Genomic DNA, 14,969 nt, shown 5'->3' with positions numbered 1-14,969 from the left:
GCGCCGATGTTGGCGCCTTTCTGCCGTCTGCTGCTCTGGCAGCACCCTTCAGCCCTGAGTGCTCATCACCCACACCAACGCCTGCGTTAATACAGGAAGACTGTTTTGGTCTCAGCAAGCTCAAACAGGAGTGACTTTACATATTCCATTAGACTCGCTGCAGCTTACAAACCAGTTGTCTTTGCCGTGAACAGACGGGCATTTTGGATTAGTTGACATATTAATGAGGGCAAGACGCTCCGTGTCATATCATATAGTTCACAGGCACACCGCATGCACCCCACTTTGTGTGAAAATATGGGGAGGATTGAACCGATGTATTACACACAAAGAATTCTAGAAAACGTTGCAAATAACTGTAAAAGGGTATCAAAACCCGACGCACTGCTTTTTAAAGCAGTGATCCTTTTTACTCTTCTTAATGACCATTCCCTGATTCCTATTGTGCATGAATTAATGGCACAAATGAATACATTTCAGTATATTTTATGAAATACATCACTTTACACAGGAAAAGATTTCCATGAATGCCATTTTGTGTTGACTTTTAAAGCTCTGATTTCTGTTCATAAACAGATAGTCTAACTTGTTAGATTTCCACCTACAAATAACTGCTCAGTTGCCGCTAGGTTTCTGTTATGTTGTTCACTTCTAATGTAGAGCAGAAATGTTTCAGGTAAATTTGGCTTCTGCTTCCAGGTGCAGTTTAATTCCTAACTGCCTGCTAATTTATTCCTGCATGAGAGTATTGCATCTGTTTTTATTTTTAAGTTCATTTTCATGTTCATTTCAGAACTCTCCACAAAACTTGTCAAGAGTGGAAATAGAGCACAATAATAACTGGCGTTGATTCACGTTGTTGCTCATCACCACGAAAAGTGAAAAGTTTTTTTTTTTTTTTTACTTCTCATTTCTGCTTTCTGGTTGTTTCCATAGTAATATATTTTTATTTGTGGAACAGCACAGTTTTATTTAAACTCATATTAACATGAGGTGACCAGTCCAGTACAGCCAGATCTTTAAGTAAACGGCACTAGATCTAATCTTAGTAGATGCTCGGACCAGGAACAATCAAACTGACATGTAAAATCTGACTACTTATCTGCAATCTATAGATTAGCATGAAAAAGTAAAAATAAAAAAACTCAAAACAAAGTGACCTAATTGGTGATTATGGCCTATATAGAGTTTCGAGTATCTAAAGCGGTCTGTTATTTGCCATATAGGTCCATCAGTATATTTAGCTTTACTTAGAGGCTTTTCCAAGTGTGAAGTGTTTGTTTTAAGGCTCTGATGCCTCTGCTCACACTGAATATTTACAACAGGCTTTTTGCAAAGCCTGCTTGCTGCTCAGCCCTTCTTCCTGTCTGAGGCATCGGAAAATTCTACAGCCGCCACTTCCCTTTGAAAGTGTGTTATGTGCTTCAATTGTATTTGCTGGTAAACAGTAGTTGCTGACATGCTTGGTTCGTCTAATTTTTGAGTCATTGCTAAAGCATTTTCTTTATTACTATGCTGTAAATGCTTTTCAGGATTAGCACTGAAGCGCATATTAATCACTTTTAAAAAGTTATTTAAGCGTTTGTTTTAAAAATAGTGTTGTTATTTTAATTTAAAGTGAGCATCCAATAATGACTTGGTTTTTATTTTTTTTTATTCACAGATCTTTGGCCAGTTCTGGCTGCAGCTGTATGCCTCGGGCTCAGCTCTGATGTTACCAGCTGAAAGCGAATTCGACTGTGAGGAGGGCGATTTCCCTCAGCTATGTCTACCTTTGAGTAACGCACACCTTGAAATGTTGCCATTTGGCTATAATGTGAATTATGACTTTATTTCATTTATACAGCATCCTGAGTTTGTGCGTCAAGGGCTTTTCTTATGTTCCCATTCCCCTCTCTAGACGATCTGGCCTCCTGGCACCAGAGTGTGTAGCCAGGTACAACTTCCTGGAACGGCTTGACCAGGACTTGCCTATGTGCAAAGGAGATGTTCTTACTATAATTGGAGTAACAAGGTAAATTTCTGAAAAGTTAGAACGACACGTTTTTAGATTGTTCAATGCTTTTATTTAGATTAAAAAAATAGATTTAAAAAAGAGTTCTAAGCTGACCAAGGCTGACGTTTTTAAACAAAAATACAATAATATTGTCACACATTAATGCAATTTTAAATGTGGTTGAATAAATTTGAGCATATATTAAAATGAAATTCTTTTAAAACATTATTATTTTCAGCGTTGAGAACAGTTATGCTTCTTAATATTTTTATGGAAAGCGGTGATACTTTTTTCAGGATTCCTTGATAACTAGAAAGTTCAAAAAGACATTTAACTATTAGAATTTTTACAAACATTGTCGATATATTTCGTATGAATTATTAGTTTACTTTAGTCCATCCTCTCTTTGAATAAATAGGAACTAGTAACTGCCATGTTTGCTAAAATGGCCTTCTTTTAGATACAATCATAAATAAATAGGAACTACCATAAATGAATGAGATATTGAATGAGGTGAACTCCGTATTTGCTAAAATACAGTTTTACTGTATTGAAAATGCAGCATGAACATCCTGCTAACTATTTTGTTTTGTGGTTTATGTAATGATTTCTCATGTAGGTTTGGAATAATATGAGCTTAAATATAATAGCAACTATTCATTTTAAATCGTCTGCTGATGCTTCCTTCCAGGATCAGAAACTGGTACAAAGCAAAAAGCGCAGCAGAGGCGAGAGGGTACCATACCGGCAAACTATGTTCAGAAGAGAGAAGGAGTGAAATCAGGCGATAAACTGAGCCTTATGCCGTAAGTACACGTTCAATTGCATGCATTTTTAATATATATTTTTTTCTGACCCTCATTTTGAACCACGATAAGGGAGAGTGTTTGTGTACATTTCTTACATACAAACATAGGTAGCGCTATATTTAGCGTAGTATGACTGATATCATCACAGATCACCTACTGCCAGTATATCTATAATAATACACAAATGTCTTCCTGCTTTCCGGTCCACCACAATAACCCAGACTCATTTGAATCAGCCAGCTGTTTAAAATAGAAGGAGAAATCAGAGAGTTATACAAATAGCAGCACTCAGGCCAGTGGAAAAAGTCCATCTCTCAGCATCTGATATGCAAAGGCCAGAGACATGCATCACGCGATTAGGGTTAAAAGCTTGTGATATTCTTCAATTACTTGCTGCTTTTAGAAGGAACAATGGATGCAATGGGGCTGACGTTTTAGTTTTATTTAGCGTGGCAATGCAGCGTCAAGTGAATCCTTCAAACCTGATACGCCAGGATCTGGATGTCTGCTTTCAGCCACGTGTAATGGAAGGTTTCGTTTTAGACGTGTTTGGCTTTAGCAGATTGTGACGGTAGCAGTCATTTTTTTGTGCACAGCTTTGGTTTATTTTCGATGGTGTGTATGTATATGTGGGGTAATTGGGAGATACAGATTGGATGTTTGGCATGCCAGAGAAGCCACAGAAGGGCCAGGCAAGGCCAGCGCTCCTTTGGAAGCATGTAATTTAGCTTCCTTTTCTCAGACTTGTGCACAATATTATGTGTCTGAAACAGTGTTTCTTATTAAATGTTCCCGATAGCTGGTCCTAAATACATACTAAACAAAACAATACTATTTTATGTGACGCGTGTTTGTGTTTTTAAATCTAGCACTATTACAGCAACACTATTTTGGTATTAACACAAGTTTGAGCTTTATACTGATTCATTAAAAGAACCAGCTCGTAAGAGTCATTATGAATCAGACTACAAACAATATAATTATATATAATTAATATTATATCATATTAATTAACATTGATTATCATTTAGTTAATTCTGCTACTAAACAAAAATACTATAGTTGCAATGTTAGGATTTGGGATTTTCCACAGAAAAATAGTATCTGTAACGGCTTCATCAAAGATAAATGTAAAACATTCAACCTGATTCAAATGGATAAGTTTCATGAGTCTGTTTGACTGATTCATCAAAAGAGTCATTTGTAAATCTGAATTCATACTGTATTGGATTGATTTTATACAATTAACAACTGAGGTAAACAAAACGGTAATATTTTCTGACAGATTTTAATGTTTATAATACCATTTATAACAGCATTGTTTGTTTTCAGCATGATTCAAAGTGTTAACTCACAAGTTCAGAAGTCATTTTCACTTTGTTCGCAGAGCCAATCATTTGGCCAATAAGAGTCATTTATTTTGTGAATTGGACTGCATTTATGTGTTTAGTATGTATCCAAAGCAAATCTTAAATTAAAAATAACTTTGATTTATTTCAGTTCACACTGCATTGAAAAAAAAATGCTGCACAATGTTTTTGTAACATTGAACTTTTTACATAAAATGCCATGTATGGAAAAACATTTATTTTGAATGCGATTAATCGTGATCGTAATCGTTTGACATTACCGAGTCTTTCTGACAGATTTTTTTTTAAATCATTTGTTAGAAAGTGGGGCAATTGTGTGACGCTTCTAGATTTTTAATGCGCTTTACACTTTTATAAACTTCACCAACTGACTAAAAACCTATTCTTCATCAGACCACAGCAACACAAAATATGCTTTGATTATGACTAAATGATGAACAGAGCAAACACGTCTTTTATCTGTGGTCACTCAGATGGTTCCATGGAAAGATCACACGCGAGCAGGCCGAGAGGCTGCTTTACCCCCCAGAGACAGGCCTCTTCCTCGTGCGCGAGAGCACCAACTACCCCGGAGACTACACCCTGTGTGTCAGCTGCGACGGCAAGGTGGAGCATTACCGCATCATCTACCACAACGGCAAACTGTCCATCGATGAGGAGGAGTACTTTGAAAACCTCATGCAGCTCATGGAGGTGAGGGTTACTGCTTATGACCTGCTTCACCCAAAAAATGGAAATTCGGTCATCATTTACTCACCCTTCCAAATCTGTATGAGTTTCTTTGTACAGCCGATTTTGAAAAAGGTTTATTAGCAGGCTTTTTGGGGTCACGGTGACTCCATAGTTTTTTCCCCTGCTGTAGAAGTCAGTGGTGACCCAAAAAACAGCCTGGTTACAAACTTTTTCAAAATGTTCCTTTTCACAGCTAACAGGTCTGTTTATGGTCTTATAGATGATTGGTAAAACACTCACATAGTCGACACAAGCTCACTCCAGAGTTAGCCCAGCATGTTGTGAAACCAACAGGCTTCTTCCTGTGAGTCCTCTCACCGCCTCCATCAACATTTTCAAATTGATCGCCACACACAGATACAAAAATAGCCTAACAGGAAGTCAGTCCACATCAGACGCGCTGGCTACAGAGATGGGGCAAGCATTTAAGATAGACTCCAGGAAACAATTTTTACGCACACCTTGTGCTTTGAGGTCAAAGGTTCAATCCAGGCTCGCTGGAGGAAGTGACAGTGCTAAAAAGGTGGTGTTTATGGAAAGTGTGTTTTGTGGGTGTAGTTCAGAATTTTTTTTTTTAACACTAACTGACAGAAAGCCCTTTAGATGTTAATTTACCGTTATATTTACACTGTTCACAGCGTACACTTCAGAGGAAGCACAATTAAATGGTAATTCTCGATGATTGTATGTACTTGCATAATTGTTTTTGTTTTGTGTATAATTAGCTAAATATCGTATACTATAATTTTATACATGAACTTTTCTCTGGTACTTTTCAGTGACTTGAGGCTGGCATTTAGATCATTTGTATTAAAAGTACTTGATGAACATATACTATGTTTGAAGAGCATTATCACATTGTTGACAAAGATGGCTTTTAGAGGCTTTTGCATCTGAACTCTTCATACATATAATGTGTGGATTAGGCCTGTGTGTGTGTGTGTGTGTGGTTTTTTTTTAAGCCTTTTGAATTATTAGGACATTGGCAGTGTACAAATTAAAATTGTAATACCTCTGTCATACCCATGTCATTAAACAAACTTGTGTCCCCATAAACCACAATTGCCAATCCCCACACATATATTACACATACATACACATACATATATATATATATATATATATATATATATATATATATATATATATATATATATATATATATATATATATATATATATATATGCATGTGTGTAATTAATTTTGCTTTGTCATATTCTTACTGAAAACTATTTATTAATGTAATTATTTTATCCACATTATTTTAGCAGTCTGCTTTAGATTAGCAACAAAAACTTATTTAATTTTGTAAGCAATTATTTTTGCTATTGCATTTTGTTGTTTTCACATATCAACAGGGTTTAATACTTCACAGCACATACAGTGGCTGCCCTTTTGTATTTTGGGAGCGGATCATCATAAGAGGCTCATCATATTTGGGGTCCTTGACCTGAGAAAGTTTAAAAACCCTTTTATAACATAATAAGCGGCTATTCAAATTTTTCTTCAGCAAGCAAGCACCACTTAAATTTCATGTGCAAATCCACTTTGGCAGCCAACATACACGCTTCTCATTGGCTGCCAGAGTGTTGCTATGTGGTTGCTAAGGTGTTCTGAGTGGTTTTAGCGTGTTGCTGTGCAGATCATGGGGTGCTCTGGATGGCTGCTTACTGGCACAAAGAGGAAGAGCCCATTCTTCATATTGTGGGCATTGAACACCTTTTCACACAGGCCTCATCATCTAAGGTGACACTGAATGCTGTCGCCTGATGAGTACACCGCTAATGAAAGAGAGGCTTAAAAAACTGATTTACATAGATGTAGGATGTAAATGACTCATTTGTATACTTTTACATATCTTTTTTCTTTATTCCACTGTCCGTTGGCCTCATTAGAGACCGTCTGTGTGATTAACCGGTGATCCGCTCTCTCTTAAGTGTTCATGGTTCAGATCTAGTTATTTTTGATTGGGGTCCGGGTGACTTTAGTGGTCAGAGGCTCTACGGGTTCCTCAAGTCTCTCCTCACCCTTTCTATTACGGAATTCCACACATTCTTTAGTGTAATTTTGGCTACAGTCGCCCTCTCTTTCTTCCCACCCTTATAGCCTCGGCTCAACAGTTGTGCTCTTTCCAAAGAAGCGGACGAGTCGTATAGCGGTCTACAATAAGCCTTTATGTTCACAGTGATTAAACTACCGCAGATAATATTCATCCCACAGCCCACTTAAAAAAATTAGTCAGAAAACCAGTGGAGAGATATTCAAAAAAGCTGCAAATTGATACTGACCGCTGTCGGCGGTAATGTCCCATTATGACACATTAAATGTGAACTTTCTCTTTTTGCGTTATTATTACTTGCATTCAGCGTTGAATCTATGAAAAGTGACCATTAAGATTTGTGTTTTAGATAAATCGTATCACGTTTCCATAAATATTTTAAGCAACAAGCAGTGCATTATTATTATTTTTTTCAATATTGATACGACATGCTGCGTCAGCATCAAAAATCAGAATATTAGAATGATTTCTAAAGAATAACGTGATACTGATTCTGACAATCATGCTGCAGTGTTTACCTCATTATTGTGTTTACTATAATTTGGCCAAACAGATGGAGCCCTGTGACATAATTGATTAAAAACGTTAGAAAAAGCACACGACCCCTAACTTTGGAACATTACATAAAATGCATGACGGTATTGTCCTGTATAACGGTTAGTAAATGTACAAACTATTGTGTTACCGCGTCATTTATTTATTTTGTCAGGAATATGATCAATACGTTTTGAGGATAAGGATTACTGCAGTTTTTAATTGTAGTGCAGACATGCAAATGTGTTGTTATTTTGAGCGCGCGCGACAGCGGCGCAGTTCCTGGAACAGTTGATAACGAGGAAGCGACAAAGAGGAAACGAGCGCGGGTTCCAGATCATTTCAACAACCCAATCGATGCCGTTTCATTCATGCAACAGTATTATCTCGTCGCCTGGCCTCACGGTTATAGCGTCCAGACTTATAGAATCACAAACCCATTTTAGAATTGAAACGATAGATACGCAGTCGCCTGTGTGAGCTAGTTCTTCTGAGAGGAAGCGCAATCAACAACACGTACAGCAGCGACCTCTGCTGGCCATCACGGTTTACTGCGGTGCATGTGCTTCTTCATTAAGGGCTGGTTCATTTAATCAACCTCATGTCGTTCCAAATCCGTAAGACCATCGTTCAGCTCTGAACACAAAAAACTGATATTTTGATCAAATCTGAGAGCTCTTTGATCCTCATTGACCGCAAGCAACTGCAATGTTCCTAGGTATAGAAATGTAGCAAGGACATCTGTAAAATTATCCACGTGACATCAGCTACGAGATTACTTTTTGTGCACAAAGAAAATAATAACATAATTTATTCAACAGTTCTTCTTACCATCTTCCGCCTTTTTGGAGAATACCCCCAGAACATAATCAGCGTTGATTACAGCATTTATTTGCATCTTGATTTAGTAAATAATTCAGTCAGAAATGTATTTAAATTTAATGTATCATGGTATTTGCATTTAATATTTTACCATTATACGTCCATGGTATATTGTGTATAAATTACCTGAATTTTTGTGTGTGTGTGTGTTTTTTTTAACAGCACTACACTAATGATGCAGATGGACTTTGTACCAGACTTATCAAACCTAAACTCATGGAGGGGACTGTGGCGGCCCAGGATGAGTTCTCGAGAAGTAAGATACTTATTGACTATAAGTGCTCATGAATTTGTTGCTTTATAGAGAATTAAAATGCTGCGTGGCTGCAGGGTTTGTTTTATGAAAGAGATTTTAATAGGATAATTAATCTTTCTTTTCCACAGGTGGCTGGGCTCTGAATAGAAAAGAACTGAAGCTCATCCAAACTATTGGAAAGGGAGAGTTTGGAGGTACGTTTACTTATTTATTTTGTTGGGTTAGGAATAACATCTTGGTTACAAGTTGGTTTAGAGCCCAGATTTTGCATCGTTTAGCTTATAAAATTGAACACATATATTAATAGCATCATAAACGATAGTAATTCATAAGAAAAATGGTCTCTTTTCGGTTTTTAGATGTGATGGTGGGAGACTACAGAGGCAAGAAAGTAGCAGTGAAGTGCATCAAACATGATGCAACGGCACAGGCCTTCGTTGCAGAGGCTTCTGTCATGTCATGGCGTCGTCCGCCCCAATTCACAGAGAATAAAAATAATAAGGCTTTTTATGTTTTTATATTGAAACGTGAATATTCATGTTGACTTGCAGGCAATTACGGCATAATAACTTGGTACAGCTGCTGGGGGTGATCGTGGAAGAGAAGGGCAGCCTTTTTATTGTCACTGAGTACATGGCCAAGGTCAGTAAATGACCCAATATCTGGACGTCTACATGGTCACTCGTGTCTTTAAACCATATAAACCATCATTTGAATATCTTGATTTCTCTTTTCAGGGTAGTCTAGTGGACTATCTGCGCTCCAGAGGACGTAGTGTTATCGGTGGAGATCGTTTGATCAATTTCTCAATGTGCGTTTCTTTTTTTATCACTTCTTTTCATATCGTATTTTTTTTAAAAAACCTTGATACTCATCCAGCTTTATTATCAACAAATACTTTTATCTTTCTTTATCTCGTAGGGATGTCTGTAAGGCGATGGAATATCTTGAGGCCAATAACTTTGTGCACAGAGATCTGGCAGCCCGTAATGTTTTAGTGTCAGAAGACAACATAGCGAAAGTCAGTGACTTCGGCCTCACTAAAGAAGCATCATCTACTCAAGATACAGCCAAACTGCCTGTGAAGTGGACTTCACCTGAGGCCTTAAGAGAGAAGGTAGCTTTCCTGCTATTATTTTAATATGTTTGAATACATTTTAAAAACATCATCTTATCTTATTTCTGCTTGTGTGTCTGAAACAGGCGTTTTCCACCAAGTCAGATGTATGGAGCTATGGCATCTTACTGTGGGAGATCTATTCCTTTGGTCGGGTACCTTATCCAAGAATTGTAAGTCACTTCAAAACTTCATTTTTTTATTATTGTTTCATTGTTTCTTTTCTTTTTTTTCATAAATACAATTATTTAAATTAAACATGCTTTTGTTTTATATATTTGTTTAAATTAAAACAAAAAAAAGTGTGTGTGTGTGTGTGTGTGTGTGTATATATATATATATATATATATATATATATATATATATATATATATATATATATTAGTATAATTAGTACATTTTAATTTAAATTCTGTTTTTAAATTTTATTAAAAAATAATAATTATTGAAATGTATAATATTTTTATTATTATGTTTTATTAATAATTAAATTCACTTTAAATAATTACATGAATTTGGATGGTAATATAACACATGCAAGCCGTAAAAAAGAAGAAACATGTCCAAAGAAAATATGGTAACAGTAAAATAGTATTTAAAATTATAATTATTGTTATATAAGAACAGTAATCTAATTTAACATTTTATTTTCAAATAATTGGGATATTATAATGAATATTGTACATTTCCTACAATTTTAGTGTAAGGCAGTTTCTGCCAGTAGAGGACACTGTTGTCTACTTCAGCACATTTTTGCTAAGTCGCGGCGTCCTTCATCCTCTGTTCTTACAGCCTCTGAAGGAAGTTGTCCCGCGTGTAGAGAAGGGTTATAAGATGGATGCCCCAGACGGCTGCCCGGCGGTGGTGTACGACATCATGAAGCAGTGCTGGACTCTGGACCCTGTGGTGCGTCCCAGCTTCAGAGAACTGAGACAGAAACTTCAAGATATCATAACCAATGAGCTGTACCGATAAAGGACAAAAACTAGAGGAAAAAAAAACACAAGAGGAAGACCTCCACGGGACCATTCTCATACAGTCTGACCAAAATCTACTCTTAACGCAGTGGACTTGAAAAACATTAGCAGAAATTTTCTTTTGCAAGTGCACTTTTCTTTTTTCTTTTTTTTTTTTTTCTACTTTGCATCGCTTTCATGGCTTGATTTTCTTAATTTTAGGGAGGCTGGCCTTCTCTACAACAACTCACCTCTTTTTGATTTAGAAGATCTTCAGCCTCCTGATATGTCCTCATGCGCTCCCTTACTGTGGACGTTTGATTAGCATATAGGATTATCTGCCAAAAAAAGGAAAAAGAATCAGCTAATATCATGAGATATACTATCTCTGACGGCACCCATAAGGCTGGCTGTCTGCAAAATCTTGTAACCAAGAACAATAATTGGCACTTAGGGAGATGCTCATCCCAAATGAAATCCATCAGAGAATCTTTCTTCCATTTCACAGTGCCTTTACGCCAGAAGTCTGTCTCGTCCCAGAGCTTGTTTTTATTTTTATTTTTTTAATACGTTGTTTAGAAGCGCTTGAATTTCCTGCTGTCTTGCTCATCATTTCAAGCGTCGTCAGTCTGAGCCTCGAAACCAGAAAGGATGAATATAAGCGTTACGGGCCTTTAAAAAGAAATTGGTGGCTCGTGTGGAAGCCAGAATGCTTTAATTTAAAAAAATGAATAAAAATAATAAAACTGAGAAATTATACAAAAAGGCCTCAAATAGAGATTTGAGAAATATTTGTGATGTATGTTGACTTAATTTTATCTTCGTGCTTTTCATATTTTTTTTTTCTTTGCTGCCATATTTCAGACAAAATCATTCCACCTGAACAGTTTGATAAAAACTTAAGATAAAGACAAAAAAATAAAAGGCTGCCAAAAAGCTTTGTGTTTGCGTTTAAATGCAACTCTACAGTGTTTCGATTTAAAGGTCACTCAAGGAAACTCTAAGTGCACCCGGAGAGAAACACATCATTTTACAAGCTTCTTCCCGTTTAGCAGCGACTCAAACAGTCGTGGCGCGTGACAGATTTTCACCATAAGGTTTTGACACGGCGTATGTGCAGTAGTGATAATAACCCGGTGCCCTGCAGATGCGCTTGGCGTATGTCACATGTTTTGAAAATCACATCGCATGCTCCTCCGTCCGGATGTGATGGGATTGTTCTCTGGTCTATCTATAGGATGCTGTATTTCTGCTCAGTGCGTGTTTCGTCAGCAACATGATATCAAGAAGAGGAAGATTCACGAGCATGCAGCTAGAACAAACCTGAAGCGCTGAAATGCTGCATTTGTGGTTTTCTGTGAAGGTGAAGCTACCTTTTGCTGAACAAAAGCGCTGGGATGAAAACATACCAACGCATGAAAAAATGTTTATGTTCCAGTTTTGGTGTACAAATATTTGAGTCGAATCTTATGGTGAGCTGGTATTATTTGTATAAATTATGATTATGGAAATGTTTCACTTTTTATTTGTACAGTATTTAAAAACTTTTAGAACCTGAAAAAACAGCCAACAAAACATTTCTTTTATATCAGATATCATCTCAAATATAGATTTTTTTTTTTTAGGTTTTTTTTAATGTTTCAAGAACAAAGTTAATGGCAATAGTGTATGTTAAAAGGTATATATTGAAGTTATAGATTTTTCCATTTCTTTATATATATATATATATATAATAAATTATATATAAAATTTGATTTATAACATTTATTTATTTATATATATATATATATATATATATATATATATATATATATATATATATATATATATATATATATATATATAATAAGAAAATTGTATAAATCAGTATAACATATATAAAAATGTGTGTGTAAAATCAGTATAATTAAAAACATTGTAAAAAAAAAAAACTTATGAGTTACAGCAATGTAAATTGCCATGACTTATTGCTCTTATTTTTATTTTTTTTTTTACAGTAAATGCAAATATGAATATTTGCATGAGTGCATTTGGTAAATAAATATGCTCCTCAGTTAAGCTACTAAAACCCATTGCATATAATAAAATGATTGCGAATTTGCATAGTAATAACATGGTAATTAAGCTGGTTTCATTCTCATTTTCTAATTTTCGAAAGGAAAGAGAACTAAACCACCTGTTGTTTCTCCCCTTAAAGCCCAGATTCATATTCAGACTTCAAGCCATAGCTTCCCCGTTCCACGAGAAGAATGAGGTAAGTCAGGAGACGGGACTCCAGCGTTCCCCCTCGGCGTCCTGTGTGCTTCACGCCAGAACGCTTGACTGTGGATGTCACCATGCATGTGTCACCATTTGCTCTGTTTTGTGGCCTATTTGGAAGACATTGCCAAGGGACAGTAAGAAGAATTAAATTCAACCGCTTGGTTTCAAGGAAACGACTCTGACCTCACGTTATGAGGGGAAAACGCGGAAGCGAACATCCGTAGCTCCAAACCATCCGGCGATCGATAGCAGCAGCGAGCGATTGCTGTGCTTCCTCTGTCTTTATCTCCGTGACACGCAGAGTTCACGTGCTTGCCTGAAGAGAGCAGCATTAAGTGACATGCTAAGTTTGATTCTCTAAAATACCAAAGTTCCTCCAGCTGTACGTCCGCGGTGCTCGTCAGCCTCCATTTACATCTCTCCCGTGACATTTGGGCTCAGGCCCCGGATCCGGCCTTCACCCACGCCGGGCCTGAGGCGGCTCGAGTGCCAGTGTGGATCCCAATCAACACTAGAAGTGGAGTCCTCGAGACGCTTTCCTTTCTGACAGTCTCCTCTCATGCAAAACGCATCTCTCTGCTGTTTGCATTTCGGAGAGAGGGAGAAACGCGCCTTGCGAAGGGTGCTTGAGCACAGCGATTCAGAGTCGGTGTCTTTGTGCCAGGGCAAACCTTCTCAATGCCCCGGCATTTATCTGAGGAATCGCTGACCCCGTGGAAGGTTTGGGAGAGCGTCTCTGCCGCTTGATGCTAAACGCAATTCATTACAGTCTTGCTCTTCACCGGACAAATCCGATTGCAGCTGGTCATGTTTAAAACATATATGATAATGGATTCAGCGTCGCGTCTCTGAATAAACTCTCATGTTATCTGAGATTTCCATCTGAAAGCAGTTGGATGCGGCAAGATGAATGTTCACGGCAAATGTAATTGTTAAAATTCCTCCAAATGGCACAAAGAGTTGACTCACCGGTCTCTTTGGGAAAGGTCATCATATCTTCCAAAAAGGACGTTTATACACATGTTTTATTCATGTTAGAAGAAGAGTGATTCGTCAGTTTATCTAAACGAAAGAAAACAATGAAAGATAAAATTAAAGGACCTTGATTTGGTCAAATAGATAGTGTATGTGTGTATGTATATATGTATGTGTATATTTATTATGTATAAATACACACACATACATTATATATTATACATCAACATATTTTCTTCAATATATACCTGCATGTGTTTGTATTTATACATGCATAATAATATGTATATTGTATATATTACATTTAAATATATTTACATTTATTTTGGATGCAGTTAATCATTTGACACTAATTTTATTTTATTTTTAGATTAAAAGCATACAGGCAAAGAAAACAGACAAATTTATTTAGCCAATATAACTATAGTTTAGCTAGTATGCTAGATAATTGATGCTAGTATATGCTATATCAGTTAGAATATATATTTAAATATTTTTATATAAAAAGATATATATATATATATATATATATATATATATATATATATATATATATTTTCTAATTATGTAAGCGTATATATTTAAATATCTAAAAAATATATATATATATATAAATCATGTTTGCCTGCAGATAAAAGTCTTATTAGCACAAAAGCATGAATCACAGAGCCTAACACTGCATGTAATACAATGAGTTGACACAGACTGAAGTGTTTCACTTGAGCAGTCGTGTGATTTGCTGGACACAGGAGAGAAGTGACAGTGGCGGCTCATCATTACTCACACTGACTCATCAACACAGTCTTAAAAATACATAAACTGAACCTGCGAAAGGCTTTTCTGTCTACAAACGTCTTCTAATAGAGACTTGATTGGAGTGACCGGTTTTGGTGCAGCGCCACATTTCTAAAAGGCATTTAAGCTCTCAAAATACATTCTGATACGGAAACATAACAAAACAGAACACCAAGGCTATAGATTTTATATATACAGTATTACCACGTTGTATTATATGTCATAT

The 14,969-nt window shown here is 36.4% G+C and overlaps 1 protein-coding gene and 1 pseudogene across 1 annotated transcript; both read left to right on the top strand.

The window, feature by feature from the left end:
• LOC122347532 overlaps positions 1 to 14,969 on the top strand; it is a 663,620-nt pseudogene that overhangs the window by 400,270 nt on the left and 248,381 nt on the right.
• LOC122347539 (tyrosine-protein kinase CSK-like) lies at positions 9,154 to 11,055 on the top strand. Its single transcript, XM_043242900.1, has 5 exons — positions 9,154 to 9,280; positions 9,376 to 9,449; positions 9,560 to 9,755; positions 9,842 to 9,928; positions 10,548 to 11,055. The coding sequence occupies exons 1-5, from the start codon at positions 9,176 to 9,178 to the stop codon at positions 10,728 to 10,730; spliced, it is 645 nt and encodes a 214-aa protein (XP_043098835.1). The 5' UTR covers positions 9,154 to 9,175; the 3' UTR covers positions 10,731 to 11,055.

This window comes from Puntigrus tetrazona, chromosome 6 (assembly GCF_018831695.1).
Source record: "Puntigrus tetrazona isolate hp1 chromosome 6, ASM1883169v1, whole genome shotgun sequence".
NCBI classification, from domain to species: Eukaryota; Metazoa; Chordata; class Actinopteri; order Cypriniformes; family Cyprinidae; genus Puntigrus; species Puntigrus tetrazona.
Note: the sequence above shows the minus strand (reverse complement) of the source record. Positions and strands in the feature narration are given on the sequence as shown.

Bases quoted from the DNA above. Each gene is read 5' to 3' on its own strand.
- LOC122347539 (XM_043242900.1), top strand. From the start codon at position 9,176: ATGTTGACTTGCAGGCAATTACGGCATAATAACTTGGTACAGCTGCTG. The intron at 9,450-9,559 runs GTGCGTTTCTTT...TTTATCTCGTAG, and splicing joins CGTTTGATCAATTTCTCAAT to GGATGTCTGTAAGGCGATGG. The intron at 9,756-9,841 runs GTAGCTTTCCTG...TGTCTGAAACAG, and splicing joins CTGAGGCCTTAAGAGAGAAG to GCGTTTTCCACCAAGTCAGA.